Here is a 17,282-nt window from a genome sequence, read left to right on the forward strand (position 1 = left end):
CTCAATTGCCTTCCGGGAGGCTTCTAATTTACTCTGAGTTGAGACTGCTACTTTTCCTACTATATCCATCCTCCCTTCTCTCCTGGTAGTAGAACTTCCTAGTTTCAGCTGCACACTTGTCTAGACAGAATTTTTAGCCTCCTTTACAGCTGGGTGGTCCTGTGACTATGCTTGGCCTACTGAGGTGAGAGTAGAAGTCATTGTCCGGGAGGGGCTGTGGCCATTCCTCTCCCCGCCCTTCTTCCCGCAGGTCCAGGTGCAGTCAAGGCAGTGGTTGCCCAGGAAGCCTTCTTGAGCCACAAAGTGGAAGCTACATGCTGAAAGTGGTGGCAACGAGATAGAAGGGGCCTGGGTCCCTGGCCACACGGAGTCTCCTTCTAGCCCTGCACCACCTGCCACTGGAAATCTTTTATGTGAAAAATAACCTTCTCTCTTTTTAAAGCCTTGTTCTTTTGCATTTCACTCATAAAAGCTGAACCTAATCCTAGAAATACTTATGCCCTCTGGCAGACTGTGTGTGTCTGTATCTTCCCATCCCTGACAACAACGGGGTGAGACGGGTCTTTTTTATTTTATTTTATTTTATTTATTTTTTAAACATCTTTATTGAAGTATAATTGCTTTACAATGCTGTGTTAGTTTCCACTTTATAACAAAGTGAATCAGCTATACCTATGCATATATCCCCATATCTCCTCCCTCCTGCATTTCCCTCCCACCCTCCCTATCCCACCTCTCAGGTCACAAAGCACTGAGCTGATCTCCCTGTGCTATGTGGCTGCTTCCCACTAGCTATCTATTTTACGTTTGGTAGTGTATATATGTCCATGCCACTCTCTCACTTCATCCCGGCTTACCCTTCCCCCTCCCCGTGTCCTCAATCCATTCTCTACGTCTGCGTCTTTATTCCTGTCCTGCCCCTAGGTTCTTCAGAACCATTTCTTTCTTTCTTTTTTTTTTAGATTCCATATATGTGTTAGCATACAGTATTTGTTTCTCTTTTTCTGACTTACTCCACCCTGTATGACAGACTCTAGGTCCATCCACCTCACTACAAATAACTCACTTTCATTTCTTTTTATGGCTGAGTAATATTCCATTGTATATATGTGCCACATCTTCTTTATCCATTCATCTGTCAGTGGACACTTAGGCTGCTTCCATGTCCTGGCTATTGTAAATAGAGCTGCAATGAACATTGTGGTACGTGATTCTTTTTGAATTAAGGTTTTCTGAGGATATATGCCCAGTAGTGGGATTGCTGGGTCATATGGTAGTTCTATTTTTAGTTTTTAAAGGAGAACAGAACACCATACTGTTCTCCATAGTGGCTGTATCAATTTACATTCCCACCAACAGTGCAAGAGGGTTCCCTTTTCTCCACACCCTCTCCAGCATTTATTGTTTGTAGATTTTTTGATGATGGCCATGGTGAGCTGGATCTTGAAGAATGAGTAGGAGTGTTCCAGTCAGAGAAGGAAGGGAAGGCTGAGGAGACAGCACATGGAAAGACATGGAGCTGTGAGAGGGCCTGGCCTGTGTTCAGGTCACCATTGCTGCAGAACAACACCCTGGAAAACTCAGGCTTGAAATGAGAAGAGTGTACAATATCCCATGATTCTGTGGGCTGGCTGGGGCTCCATGTGGTCTTGGCGGGAAATGCCTATGTGGCTGCATTCAGCTGGTGGAGGGCTGGTCTGGAAGTTCCAAGAAAGCCTCTTTCGCACCTCTGAGGCCTTGGTGTGGGCTGGGGTGCCTCGGTTCTTCTCCGTGTGGCCTCTGTCTTCCACATGGTGTCTCACTCCCAGCGTCTCTCTCACAGCAGCATTGCCTCAACTTCCCTCCAGGATGAAAGTGGCAGCTCAGCTTCCTTGTATTAGGCCTGGATGTGGCCATCTCACCTGCACCTCCTTCTCTGGGCCAGGCTGGCTTGGAAGCGTGGACACAGATGCTGTCTCTCCCTGGAAGGAACGGCACACGTGGGCAGGGAGGGCAGCCGTTGGCGACTTACCCACTGCCTGTGCTTGTAATGACAAGTTTCCTGTGGCCAGGATGTAGGCTAAAAGAAATGGGCAGGGAAAGAGTGAGCCTGCAGAGGCACAGGCTGTGGGTGTTGATGAGTTCCGGTTTTACTCTATAGACAGACTCCAGCCTGCGTGGTGGCTAAACTATACCCTGGGTGTAGAGACAATGAGAGAAAGTGTTGATCCATCACTCGTCATGTTGTACTAGCATTATCTTACATAATAAAGGCGGGGTCACCTCGTGGCTAACAGCACGGAGCCTGGAGCCAGACGACCCGGCTGCAAATTCCTGATTCATCATTTATTAGCTGTGCAATCTCCAGCAAGTTACTTAACTGCTCTCTGCTTCTATTTCTCTATCTGTAAAAGCAGATAATCATGGCTGACCTGCCTAATGTAGTTGTTGTAAGGATTAAGTGAGATAATCCACATCACGTAGCCCTCTGTAAGCATGAGCTCTTGTCGTTAGTGCTCCCAGGAGCACTAGGAAACAGGTGTTATTGCTCTCATTCGAAAGAGAAAGTAGCTGAGGCACCAGGAGCTTAAACGAGATTCAAACCCAGACAAGTGACTCCAAAACCTGCTGCTTCCTGAATTTCCCACTGGTTGTGCTTTGATGTGTCCCCCAGCCAGGAGGCAACAGGACAGAGTTTTGTTTTTTCCCACCGCTTATTTCTCAAAAGCTCTCTGCTCCCCTAGCAGCCTCGTACAACGTCCAGGCTCCCGCTGATATTTGCAGAGGTACAATGGGGGGCATCACTGTAAAAATATTAACACCTGGTGTTTTTCTGAGCCTGTGCAAAGTGTGCATCTCAGAGGGTAGAGTCCTCAGGGGAGACTGAAAGTCTCCGGGGTCTGAAGCTGCCTTGAGCGTGGGCCTCCATGAAAGCCCTTGGTGTGTCCTCTTGCCCATCTTTCTGCTGCAGTTTATTGACATCAGCTTTGTGAACCCGTGAGTTACATTTGCAGCATTCTGAGGCCGAAAGCGTTCCTGTAAATACTCCATGTAATTAATTATAAACAAAGCAGCCAGCCAGGAGCACAATGCCCAAACAAATCCTTAGCAAGCCTCACTGTGTGCTCTTTACCTCTCCTCTGCATTTCTATCCATCCAAGAGCTTCAAAAGTGTAATCCCCAGGGGAATTAGCCTCCAACACACTCACCGGCTGTGTGAGGAATTTCCCAGGTATATTCAGACTAGAATCCCCACTCCTCATCTTTTGTATAAAACAGGATGTCTTTGGAATTCTTCTCACTGCAACAACAGCTTTTCTGGTAGAACTAAAAATGGCAAAGGCAGCACCTCCCAAGGTGTTTCTGTAGAGCACGAAGACCACAGAGTGTTAATACCTCTCATAGGAGGAGAAGGGGCTCTAGGTCAAAAGTGTTGGGTAAATAATGAGCTGAACACACTTCTCTACTGCAGAACTTTCACGCTGTGACTTTCCAGGAAGCAGAGAAATTATGCTGTGCTTCCAGACTTTTTCGACTGTGGAGTTCTTTTTAGACTGTGGAGTTCTTCCTTCTCAAAGCAACACATCCCAGAACATACAACTCTGTGTGTGTCATGCACCCCCTTGGCAGGCTGGGGAAGCTGGGGATCCCTTCTCAGAATAACGTTTTTAAGTGCAAAAAATAAAACACATAGGATTACAAGGAAACAATTTGTATCAAAACCAAATATCACATTACTAAAAATATTATGAAATATTTAAAAATGGGTATGTATTAATATATGTATTTCTTTTTTTAATGGATCTAATAATTACAGGTGTTTCAAAGTACTCATGGCCATAAATGATATTTCAAGATAAAGTCATTCCTCATTATTCACAAATTCTGTATCTGTGAATTCACGTACTTGCTAAAATTTATCTGTAACCCCCAAATCAATACTCATGGCATTTTTGTGGTCATTTGAGCGATGAGAAATTTCAATCACCTGACCTGCACGTTCCCAGCTGAGGTTGAAAAAGGCAGGGCTCTGCCTTGTTTCAGCTCTCACACTGTAAAAAAAAGATGTCTTTTTCACGGTGTATTTACTGCCACATTTTGGACATTTTTATGCTTTTCGTTGGTGACTTCACTGTTTAAAATGGTCTCCGAGTGCAGTGCTGAAGTGCCACCTTGTGTGCTTAAGTTCAGGAGACTGTGATGCGCCTTATGAAGAAAATAGATGGGTAGTTAAGCTTCATTTAGATGCAAGTTGTCGTGCTGTTGGCTGAGTTCAACATTAATTAACTATAAATTAAATAAGGTGTCTTTAAACAAAAACCACACATTAAAAAAAGATTGTGTATTGATTGGTTGATGATAATGTTGTGACCAGAGGCTCACAGGAATGTAAGCCCGTATTTCCATTAGGCACAGTGGTTCAGCGTTTGCTAATTCAGTATTCAAGGTGACTATAGCACATAACTGTCCTGAGTAATGAGAATTGACTGTATCTGCAACAAATGTAATGTGATGTGAAAATATTTGTGACAGACAGCTATGAATACAGTTGCAAGCATACAGTGTTTTGTAAAAAAAAAATACAGTGTTTTGTTGCCTACGTTCATAATTAAAGGAAATGGTGAATTTTACTTAGAGGGTAGTAAAGACAATTTTTCCCATTCAAGTTCATAGGCACTCTTAATTCTGGGAGAGGGTGGTTCCCATAGACTGCAGTTCAGAATCCCTTCTTTAGTGGGACTAACTCAGGAGAGGGTAGAGCCGGGTAGCTGGTGAAAATTCCTGGGGGCTCCAGTCCCTGCTATGTTGTGGGTCAATAAGTCTCAGATTTTTTAGCTGATTTGCTCTTGCTGGGGGGTCTGAATTTTTTTTCCACCAGGTCCTGAACCCAAAAGGCTCTATGATAGTTCTTGATAATTATTCATGTGGAAAATGAGGAGTCCCATTCCAATAGCAAAGGGTAAGAGAGGTCTTTAATCTGAAAATAGGAGAAACAAATGACAATATAGTATTGGGGCGTTTAGATGAAAGTCATGTCTTCTGACCAAGGGTGTCCAGAAAGGAAAGCATCCCGTGTTGATTGCTTTTCTTTCTTACCCTTCACACCACAAGGAGTATGATTCAACAGGGCTAATTCAAATGTGTCAAAAAGAGGCTTCTTTTTTTCCCCTAAATAGCAAGATATAAGGAAGTGTGCCCTGGAGAGCAACTCTAATATTCATTCATTAATTCAATCAGTACTACTTATTGAGCATCTTTCATGGGCTAGGCATTGTTGTAGGGCTGTTGATACAGGAGTGAACCTGACTGGCCTGGTTCTCATCTCCTGGAGTTTCTGTTCAGGTTCTGGCTCTTCTCTCCAGGAGGCCAGTCCAGGAAATGGGGAAGGGGATGGAGAGGGGTGCAAGCCACCCCAAGAAAGCCCTTCAGGTGTCTGCCAAAGGACAGCACTCATACACTATGATTCTGAAAAATTAGAGGCTGAAGACAGTAGCTCAAGGGGCACCAGTGCAGAAATACTGGATAGAAACCGTCCCCCATGGCTCTACCATAAATTCTGGACACACAGAAGCTATCAGAAGTATATACAACACCTTACAGGGACAGAATATCCCCAAGCCAGAGAGAAAGACATGGTTGAATCTCAAAGAAAGAACATGTCTGATGGGAGTACAGAAAATGGAGGCAGAAGTGGACAGTCCTCACCCATGCGCTCCCAATCCAGGGAAGTGGGCCTGGCCTGGGACTCCAGTTCTCATGGAGACAATGGTGATACCTAGTATTTCGTGCAGCATTAGTGTTTTATAAAAAATTTGAGATGGGAGCACCATCTTCTCCCACCCTTTGATTTCTTGGTGCTTTGCCCCAGGAATGAGGTCAGGGCTCAGAACCCAGGTACCTCCATCCTCCCATCTGAATCTGTTCAGGTGGACAATGAGGAAGATGGAACTGGTTAAATTATCCCCAAGGTGGGGGGTTCAGTCTTAAGAGAATTTAAACAGGAAAAAGTGGCAGGGACAGAAATGACATCTAGGGTGGGAGACGGGAGGTGGTCGGGCTCAGGAGGATCCAACCTGGGAACCCCCTCCCTGTACCTTCCAAATCTCCCTATACACTCCCTCTAGTTTCCCCCAACTTTTAAAATAACTCTATTCCTTCAGGGCCTTCTGGAAAAAGATCAGGGCCTAAAATGAATTCTCCATCCCCCCAACAACAGCAAAAGCAACACAAGATTATTGACTTCACTAGTACTTGGAAATAAAAATTAGAATAGCAATAACTTGGAGGCATTTTAAACGGGGGGATTGAATAGAATTTTCTAAAGGAATATGAAATTTTAGTGCACTGTTCTCTGGGTATATTTTGAGACTGAATGATTAAGATTTCAGATTAAAAAAACAATAACAAAACAACACTACAACAAATATTGGTATTTTAGTCCTTAGAAATAAGATGGGATGTTGGAACACCAAAACCAGGAGGGGATGGATATACCAGGTGTCCACAGCCCCACACCTCCACACCTCACACCTTCAATCTATACTCCGAGTTTGTATTTCCTGCTTGAAATAAGCAGCCTCCTGGGGGCTTGTTGGTCCTCTGTTGATCTGCCTCCTGGGGAGATGTGCTGGTCATGCTGAGCCAAGGATTCTGCCCAGGTGACAGAAATTAATGGGTTCACAACATTTTAAATGTGTTGGCCCCCCAAACTGAAGCTCACACAAATCTGGCCAGTTCATCTTGTGAGTAGAGGTGGAGTTACCATAAGTCTAAGAAAGATTAAATTTTAGGGTTCCTTCCAAAGCCCTGTAAAGGGCCCCAACAATGAGTTCACGTGGTCCTATGCTTTGTAAAATTTGCAAAAGTAAGATATTTTAAACACTATTGCTTCCTCTCTGTCACAATTTCCCTTATCTCCAGTGGCTCTGGAAAAGCCATGGGAATTTTGGGGAAGTTGAAATGGCGATCTGTTTAGGCTGGATTTAGGTTGGACTATTTATGTGGTTAGCTGTCATTTCTGTGCACAGTTAGGGTACCGCTAGCCATCCTTGTGCAGGAAAGGGCTTCCAGGTATGCCCCTGTTGTCCACCAGCACCGTGACAAAGGTTCAGGGCTAGTGGTCAGATCACAGTATGAGAGAGTGTCCTATAGCTCCCGGCACAAGAAGTGTGTGGATCATGGAGGAGAAACACGGTGTGAAATGCACAAAGCCAGAAGCTAGTCTGTGGTAAGGTCTTCCAATCATTGATTCGATGAGTGGGAGATTTGGTTCACGCTGGTGCCTAGCCAAAATAGAAGTATTAATATCTCCCTATCAGGAATAAACAAATAAATTTAAAAATAATAAAATAATAAAGCATACATAATTATACACACACTGTCATAATTTTGTCTTTATTGAGACAAAGATTTGGGTGCTGGTGGTTTATTTGGGAAGCCATCCCCAAAAGTGGGAAAGGGGAAGTGAAGAGAGTGACACTAGGCTCTTAAATGGGAGAAAAGCATTTTGCAAAGCTGCTGTTGAAGAGGGGCCTGTGAGTTTGTAACACAGCCGCCCCCATAACCATTTCTTGAATGAGTTTACCCAAGTTTCTGCCTTCCTGAGCTCCCCAGGAGCAGGTGTCCCTGAGGACTTAGTGCCCCCCTTGGTCTCCAAACACCTGCTCAATCTGGGGGTTGAATGGATTCTCCTTTCCCAGGACCTGGGGCCACTGGAGCTCCACCTTCTTCCAGAAGCGACCTGCCAACAGCTGTAAAGCCACCTGCAAGAGAGAACCCAAAGGAGGAGTAAAAGGGAAATTATAACAAAGTAAAGAAGTTACCAGCAAGATTTACTCTATTCCTTGTGTGGTGGACAGACTCTACGATGGTTCCCCAGGATTCCTACCTTTGGGTCTTTGTATGATCCCCTTCCCTTGATGTGGATGGAACCTATCACTTGGTTTTATGCAATAGAACATGGTAAAGGTGAAAGAATGTCCCTTTGGTGATTATGTTACATTATCTAAGGCTCTGCTTTGCTGGCAGACTTGCTCTGGAGACTCGCTGATGGGCTGATGATGTAAGAAGCCATGTTGGAAAGTCCACATGGTAGGGAACAGAGGGTGGCCTCCAGCTGACATCTAGTAAGAAGTTGGGTCTTCAGTCCTACAACCACAAGGAGATAAATTCTGCTAACAACTCAAGTGAGTCTGAAATCAAATCTTCCCCAGTTGAGTCTCCCGGTGAGAATGTAGATTTTAGCCTCTGAGACTCTAAGTAGAGAACCCAATTAAACTATGCCAGCACTCCTGACCCACGGAAACTGTGAGACAACAAGTGTGTATTGTATTAAGCTGCTACATTTGTGGTAATTTGTTATTTAGTAATAGACAGCAAATACACTTTTTCAGAAAGGCATTTATTCACTTACCTATGGATAGCTAACACTTACTGCAGGCTTAAGGCTTGGGTTTTGGAGGTGAACAGGATGAATCCTTCCTTGAAGGAACTCCCAGTCTAGTGAGGGACCCAGACATGCAGAATGACACCACCAAACCCACAGGGAGGACTGTGAGGGATGCACATGGCTGGAAGGGGAAGAGGTGGCAATTCTGCTGGATGCGAAGAAAGGATAGGTCCTCTCTGAAGAGTGCGATGGCTGAGCTGAATTTTCAAGGAGGAATTCACCAGATGGATCATGAGGAAAGCAGTGTACGTGGTAGAGGACACAGCACATGCAAAAGCTTAGAGACGTGGAAGAGAAAGTCATGGAGGGGGACTACGGGTGCCTGGGAGATGAAGCTGAACCGGTCCCCTGGCAGGGCTGGGCTCCTGAAGGAGGCTGTGGGCACGGAGAGGGTGGTTGGAATGCCAGGGTGTGGAATGTACAGGCTTATTTCACAATAGGCTTGTCCCTCTCTCTCTTGGCCTGATGCCCACTCTCTGGTTGCATTGTTGTATGTCCCTTTATTCACAATGTCAGCAGGATCCATTCTTGGTTGTTCGGTCCTCTGGCTTGTCATTAACATGCCTTTGATGAGGGGTCTTTCTCTGCAGATAATGCCCTCATTTAGCAAATGGGCCCTGGACAGGCCTTCAGGCCCCAGATGGCTACATCTCCATGGGAGGGGGGTGTGGGGGGGTTAATGCTGAATGATAAGAGAAACGTGACTGCTGAAGGCCTCAGAGGGGGACACACTGTTCAGGGCAGATGCTCAGGGATGCACCTGACTTTATACAGAAGCACATGGACATTGTCTTCAAAGGGCACATGCTCTTCATCATTCCAGCAAGCAGTGCAGCCAGCTTCCTGTGTGATGCTGGGCAGCCCTCTTCAGCCTTCTTCTCTGGGCTGAAATTCTCTCATTTGCAAAATGAGTAAATTATCTAAAGACTTTTCTGGGTCTAAATTGTGTGTAAGATTTTAGCAGTTATTAGAAAAAAATAGAACTGGTTGAGTCGAAACATTAAATATCCCCAGTATTTTAATACGTTCCTGAGCCTTCTGAGGTGGACCCCAAATTCCATCTATCCAACAATGTAATCTTGATCATATCCATGTGGTGTCTAACACAAATACACACCCCACTTGCCACCAACACACACAACACGTACCACATACCACATACCACACATACACACACACACACACACACACACACACACACCTCTCAGACCTAAAGAGGCTGATCGTCAAGCCAGCAGGTTTCCAGGAAGGGCCTGATCATCTCTCACACTATAAGCAGTCATGTCTTCAAAAACAGAGGACTGGTTTTAGGTTGTTTTTCCTGCTACTTCTCAACAAAGTAGGCTGCTTCCAAGTCTGTGGAAAATTACTGGTTCTTCTTTTTTGCTTTTTGCCTTTCACTTTGATATACCTAAGCAGTCTTCCTAACAATTATGTGGTACCAATACATTTGTAGTCATTAATTTCCCAATGTGAATTAATAAAGGAGGAGATGGGGGTGAGGATAAGCAGAGGAAAGTTAAAATAAAAGTTAAAATAAAACTATTTGGTTTGAAAGCAATTAGTTGGCTGTCACTCTAATGGAGACTAAAATATTCATGTGTGCATTGCCAATATTTTGGGTCTAAAATGAGAATGGTATTGTTATTACTAAACTAGATACTTATGATAAAATGACCTACTATAATTGTTCATTCATCTGAGAAACATTTACTGAGCACCTATTGTGGGCTTCTTATAACCAACCTCCTCTTGTAACTCCCATGATGCTCTGCACAGGGCAAGGCCAAGTCATCCTCATTACTCCAAGCGAGGTGTTCCTTGAACACAGATATCTTTTGTGCTTCCTTTTTCACAATTAAAAATATTAAAGCAATATCTATTCATTTGGGAAAAAATTAAAGGACAATTAAGCAAAAAGAAAAACAGAAAAAAATTTATCTTAATTATAATAGAGATAGTCACTGTTAACATTGAGCCTTTCTGAGGCACACACACATGCACACACACATACATTTGATCCCTCTGTAAATATTTTATAATCTGCTCTTTTGGAGGTATAATTTACACACAGTAAAATGAACTCTTTTTGGTAAACAGTTCCATGAGTGTTGACAAATGCATTCAGTTGAGTAATCATCCCAACAATCTCTAATCTGCTTTTTATTTACTTTGCTCTATATTACAAACATATTTCTGTGACACTAAAAGTAGATCTGTATCGTTTTTATGTGCGGCATGATATTCCATCAGATACATGCAAGCTAATTTATTTCACTGATGCATTTTTTTCGCACACATCTCCCTAACATTTGTCCTCAGGACAGGGGTGGAGACAGTTTCCTGTTGCCAGTGTGCCCAACATCTGCAGCCCAGGAGGGGTTCACAGGCTGCCTCATTTACTAACCCTACTAGACATGCGCACGGAAAGAAATCTGGTCCAGCAGAACGCTAGGGAATGTGGAGTTCTGGTTAAGTGGAATATTCTGGTTAACAGGGTTAGGCCCTTCCTTGTCTCTTCCTTTGCAGTTGATTCAGCTGCCTGTGCTCTTGAAGGGCCCCAGCTGCAGAGTCCAGATGGTGGCCACATTGGCGGTGCTGCTTTTGTCCAGGTGCCACTCAGTTCTAGGAGGTGTGGCCCTTGCTCTGGGTAAGTCCACATCTGATGGGCACTGGTGCTGTTCTGCAGGCATCCCTGCAGCTCCAGTGCTTCTGTAGGGCATTGCCACCCACCCATCTGTCTACTGCTGCTACTCAGAAGCCCTCATGGTGGCAGAACCATGTGATGGTCATTGGTCCACTGTGAAGTTTTCTCTGTGAAACTCTCATAGAAGGGGTGACAAAGTAGGGCAACTTAACACCCCATTGTCTTATATAAGTTTTTGGTGAAGCAGCTTTTTCAGTTTTTACTTGCAGCCCCTGATCTCCCTAGGATTCAGGCATGAGTCCACGGAGAGGGGAGTTGGAGGGTAGGGACCTGGTGCCATTTCTTGATTCAGCCCTTGGTGACAGCCACCATATGGCTTCTAGAATTTCTCTCCCTTCTAATGACAATTTAAAATTGCGCCACGCTTCTTTGCCTAATCATGTTTGTATTTATGATGAGTTCTAAACCAAGAGAGTACCGGGTCCTCCAAGAAAATATACCATGTCAGATCCAGCCCACATGCTCATGATCTGCTCACATATCCAGACATGATAGAAGCCCAGCAGTGGTCATAGCTGGACATCATCTGTGATTCCTCCACATTCCCACTTTGTAAGCTAACTGTATTATTTTGCTACAAAAATGGAACTCTTTAGTAAGACAATCATAAAAACAAACCCTGAAGAGTAACTACATTTTTGTAATATTTTTAAAGAATAAATGCAATTCAGAGCAAGAGTATATAGATTTCACCAACAACTTATCATGACTGATATCTTTTAAGTTGAACTCTTGCTAAATTTAACTCTGGGGTTCTACCAGACCAAAGTAAAAAATCTACTGTGAATTTATTTTTCTTGAAGGGAGAACAATTCCAGGCTGTCTTGTACGATTGCTTTTAAACACCTGCAGGGAAGCCCTCACCACAGGGAAGGCACAGTTTTACTTCTCTGGCCTCTTAATCTGTCCAGAAACACAGTCTATTGGACCTGGTTACTTTTGGTCCCAATTAATTTTAAATTTGTAAACTTACAACATGACAGTGGTATAAGACGTATTTAAAAACATTTAAGGAAAAATGTTACGTTTCCAGCTCGAGCCTGTCTGTGCTGGTTCAGGGTACCACCACCAAAACCACTGCTGCCAGTTGGTGTACAAAGCAAACTAAACAAACATGGTCCCTGATGCATGGGAGGGCCAGCCTAAGTGTCTGTTATTTGAGGGTTCCCTGGCCCAGGAGGCCCTCCCTCCTCTCTCTCCCCACTGCCAGCTTAACTGCCTTTTTTGAGGGGCTCCACCAGTCTGTCAAGGACCTAGGGTCCCAGGGGCTTACATGTTGAGACAAATAAAGACCTAGAGACTGTTAACTTATTTAAAGCCAATCCACTGGTTATATATCTGATGTCTGCCACCAGCAGTGTATAAGGATCAGGGCTCAAGAAAGAAGAGGGGATTGATGTCATGGAAAATTCACTGCTTGTAGGAAGAGTTTTAAGAGGATTGGTTTCAGTTGCTACTTCCATGAGGAGGGGAGAGGAGAGGAGGCTGTTTTGCAGAGAGCTTTGTTGGGCAAAGCTTCTAAGGCAGGAGGTGTCAGGAATGTTTAGCTAGGTGGTCTCAGCATAGCCAAGGAAAGACTTGTATGTTCGTGGCTCTTTCAACGTTTTCTGTTTACTATTGTCTGATTTTAGGCCTAGAGATCTTTTACGTGCCTTTTCAGATACTTAACTTTGCAAAGATTTTAAAAAGTGGGTGTTTGAACAGGTAGAATTGCTACAGCTTCAACAGGCCACAAATCTGGGTCTCGGGTCTTTCCAATGACATTTCTTTTCTAAGAAAAACTTTCTTTGCATTTTGTCAGCGGTTTGACTGCTATTCCCAACTCTCGGATACACCTGCTCTCTCTGGAGGCATCTAGTGATCTCCTAGGACTTCTTTCCAGTGGGTCCTGCTGAGATGGGCAATGGTTCCCACCTTGTGGTAGTCACAGCTGCGTAATCCCTCTCCTTTGAGTGTGGTAGGACTTGTAACTTGCTTTTAACTTCTAAAATATGGCAAAGGCGATGGAATGTCACTCTGTGATTAGGTTACGTACAGTAGTGACTGACATAACTGGCAGACTCTCTCTGTTGCCATTTTGCACTCATTGATGAAGCAGGTGGCTCAGGTGGCCTCTGAGCAACAACCGATTAGGAACTGAGACCCTCAGTTCAACAGGTCTCGAGGAACTACATTCTGCCAACAAATGTGAGCTTCCAAGTCAAGCCTTCTGATGAGACCCAGCCCTGGCAGGCACCTTGATGGAAACTTGGGAGAGTCAGTGGAGCAGGATACCCAGCCTATCTGTGCCTGGATTCCTGGCCACAGAAACTGTGAGACAAGAAATGTGTCTCCGGGGCTTCCCTGGTGGCGCAGTGATTGGGAGTCTGCCTGCCGATGCAGGGGACATGGGTTCGTGCCCCGGACCGGGAAGATCCCACATGCCGCGGAGCGGCTGGGCCTGTGAGCCATGGCTGCTGAGCCTGCGCGTCTGGAGCCTGTGCTCCACAGCGGGAGAGGCCACAACAGTGAGAGACCTGTGTACCGCAAAAAAAACAAAAAAACGGGGCCTCCCTGGTGGCGCAGTGGTTGAGAGTCCGCCTGCCGATGCAGGGGACACGGGTTCGTGCCCCGATCCCGGAGGATCCCACATGCCGCGGAGCGGCTGGGCCCGCGAGCCATGGCCGCGGGGCCTGTGTGTCCGGAGCCTGTGCTCCGCAACGGGAGAGGCCACAGCAGTAAGAGGCCCGCGTACAGCAAAAAAAAAAAAAAAACAAGAAATGTGTCTCTTACACTGTTGGTGGGAATGTAAATTGGTACAGCCATTATGGAGAACAGTATGGAGGTTCCATAACAAACTAAAAATAGAGCTACCGTATGACCCTGCAATGCCACTCCTGGGCATATATCTGGAGAGAAACATGGTCTAAAAGGATACATGCACCCCAATGTTCACTGCAGTACAGTTTACAATAGCCAAAATATGGAAGCAGCCTAAAAGTCCATCGACAGGGGAATGGATAAAGATGTGGCACATATACAATGGAATACTACTCAGTCATTAAAAAGAATGAAATAATGCCATTTGCAGCAACATGGGTGGACCTAGAGATTGTCATACTAAGCGAAGTAAGTCAGACAGAGGAGAGAAATATCGTATGATATTGCTTATATGTGGAATCTAAAAAGAAATGATACAAATGAACATGTTTACAAAACAGAAACAGACTCACAGACTTAGAGAACGAAGCTATGGGTACTGGGGCGGGGGGTGGGAAGGGTGGAGGGAAGGGATAGTTACGGAGTTAGGGATTGACATGTACACACTGCTATATTTAAAAAGGATAACCAACAAGGACCTACTGTATAGCACAGGGAACTCTGCTCAATGTTATGCGGCAGCCTGGATGGGAGGGGAGTCTGGGGGAGAAAGGATACATGTGTATGTATGGCTGGGTCCCTTTGCTGTGCATCTGAAACTATCACAACATTGTTAATTGGCTATACTCCAATATAAAATAAAAAGTTAAAAAGGAATGTGTGTGGTTTTTAAGTCATTTGGTATGCAACAATAGATAACTAAAATACCTTCTCAGTCTTAATTCTCTTTGATCTTTATTTTTCTTCATAATTTGATCCCTTGGGTCAATTTCATCCCTGCCAGTGTCTCCTGCTCTCAGCTAGAAGCTGGTGATTCCCAAACCTGTGTCTCCTGAGATCAGAACCCATAAATACGATCTAATGGCTGGATACTGTGCAGGAACCCCAAATTCAGAATGTTCAAATCTGCTCCTTCTGAGTTTCTTCACTTTATATTTTCACCTCCCTTCATCCAGTTGTTGAATCCTGTGAGTCGTCTCACTCCCACCCACCAAATCCCATCAATCAGCAAGTCTAGCCTTATATATATTTCTTAAAATTCTGGTTCTACACTTTGGAAATGAGATGAAAATGTAAAGCGGTTGTCAGTCTATTGATATACAAGAATTTTTATATGCTTATTTATTTTCCATTAAAATATAAGTAAAGAATTTAGGTGGTGAATATAATCTGGCTCAAAAATTAATATCTATCAATCATAAATTTGAACTGTTCAACATAGCGCATATTTATACTTAAACTTGTCTGCCTAAGAAAACTGGAGCAGTTGAATCAGTAGTGGTTACACACTCCCCCGCTGCTTCTCTAGCAGGGTTTTAGGAAGAAATAGGCCAATAAAATAAAGCCTGCTCACTCCTTGGTGGTGAGGGGCCAGTATCAACTGTTTTTGCTCAGATGTACAGGATTGGTGAGGGGGCACTTGAAAAAGGTCCGAGTCTACTCTTTTGGTTGGTATTATGTCTGTGCCATAAGGATGAGGTCCTGAGACTCAGCCTTGCCCATCTGACTCTTTCAAGATGGAAAAGATGTGGACTCCCATAGCTGCCTCTTCACACTGCTTCTGCTGTAGGGCACACCATCGGGACGCGAGTATGCAGGGGCATCCAGCGGCCCCTCTTCAAGGCTTCAAGTCACAACCCTGTCCTGATGGTGCTCACGTCTGTATCTCCAGCTCAGATCCCTTCCTGAGCTCTAAGCTCGTACATTATCTGCTGCAGGGACATCCCCATATGGACGTCCTAGAGGCTCTTTAAATCCAACATGTACCAAACTCATCCTCAAACCACCCTATCCCCCTAAAGGTGTTCTTGACCTCAGCAGGCAATGAAATCATCTATCCAGTTTCCCATGTCACTAAAGAAGTATAATGCTTAGCACCTCTTTCTCTTTCACCTTGACATCCAATAAATGACCATGTTCTGTTGATTCAACTATCCGAATCTCTCCAATACAGGCCCTTCTCTTTCTCCTCACTAGCTCTGTTCAGGCCATCACCCTCTTGTGCACAGGAGTGTCCACACCCCTGCTAGACCAAACCATTCTCCATGCTGCTACCACAGGTATCTTTGTAGAGAACAAGTCTAGGTATTTTTCCCTCTTGCTGAAAAACCTTCAACGGCTCTCTGTTCTCCACAGTTGAAAAGGTCAAACCCCATTCAGACCTTATGTGACCTGTCCCTGAATATCTCTCTTGCTCCTTCTCTTTCCACTCCACTCTCGTGTTCTATGTCCCAGCCACACTGAAGCACTTTTATTACCTCCAATGTGCCATGCTTCCTTTTGTATTCAGGTCCTTGCCCCTGCACTTTCCTCAGCTCAACACTTTCTGCAGCCCCTCCCCTCTTCCTTTCACTTGACTAGTTCATGGTCTTCGTTCTGAGTTCCCTCCTCTGAAAATCTTTTCTTGCACCCCTCTCTCCCATTCCGCCCCCCATAATGCTCCCATAGCATCTGTGCTTGCACAGTTTGGAGGCACTGACTACTTTTTACATTTAATTATCTATTTATTTGTCATTCTCCCACTCTACCCTATAATCTCCTTAACCAGCAGGGGTGGTTTCCTGTTCACCCTTCTCACTGTGTTTGATACCTACCACGTAGGCACTCAATAGACATTCTAGGATGGCAATTTGCTATCTAGACTGCTCAGCTCAACATACATGATAACTAGGCAGGCTTTAGGCATATCTATCCATTGTCACCCACTTTAGATGTGGCTCCACCACTGTTGCCCACTCTATCACCCACTCTCAGCATGTAAACAAATCTCTCAAGAATAACATAAGATTATGACACACCGATTTTCAGCTTTTGACTCTGTTCTCAACAATTAGTTAACGGTGAAGCTGTTTGAGTGCAAGAAAGAGCCCCAATTTGACAGACCTTGAACCCTAATACTATTTTAAGAGTCAGGGACATAATAGTCTTTTGATAGATCAGACAAATATGTCCCAAGGGATACAACAAAGCTGTCTTTGACTCTCTTCTTTTTAGTTTGTTCCTCATTGCTCTCTCTCTGACCATCTCCTCTCGTCCCCATTCTCTGTAGAATCAGAAGGGTAAAATTATGTAATGTACAAAGAATGACAAGAACTACTACCTAATTATTGCCAGAAAGCAGGTCTCCACATTAACTATTCTAAAACCAAAGACATCATTTTTTTTTGATGGGAGGGCAAACTCTAATATTTAACCAGCTTCTAGCCAATAATTCTCTTGGATCAACCCATCCAAGTGATACACAGGAAACAGATATTCTGAGGTGCATTACTTAGATTGTTTGGGTTG

At 44.4% G+C, this 17,282-nt stretch overlaps 1 protein-coding gene across 2 annotated transcripts in view; it reads right to left on the bottom strand.

Moving 5' to 3' along the window:
• Window positions 1-7,613: 7,613 nt before the first annotated feature.
• The window catches only part of AOAH (acyloxyacyl hydrolase), a 178,366-nt gene continuing 168,697 nt past the window's right edge, over window positions 7,614-17,282 (bottom strand). For both annotated transcript variants that reach the window (XM_060108349.1, XM_060108348.1), the window contains one exon: window positions 7,614-7,742. In XM_060108349.1, coding sequence (XP_059964332.1) covers window positions 7,614-7,742 — 129 coding nt within the window. The remainder of the gene's footprint in view (window positions 7,743-17,282) is intronic.

The sequence above is a fragment of the Mesoplodon densirostris genome, chromosome 9 (genome assembly GCF_025265405.1).
Source record: "Mesoplodon densirostris isolate mMesDen1 chromosome 9, mMesDen1 primary haplotype, whole genome shotgun sequence".
In the NCBI taxonomy this organism is placed as follows: Eukaryota; Metazoa; Chordata; class Mammalia; order Artiodactyla; family Ziphiidae; genus Mesoplodon; species Mesoplodon densirostris.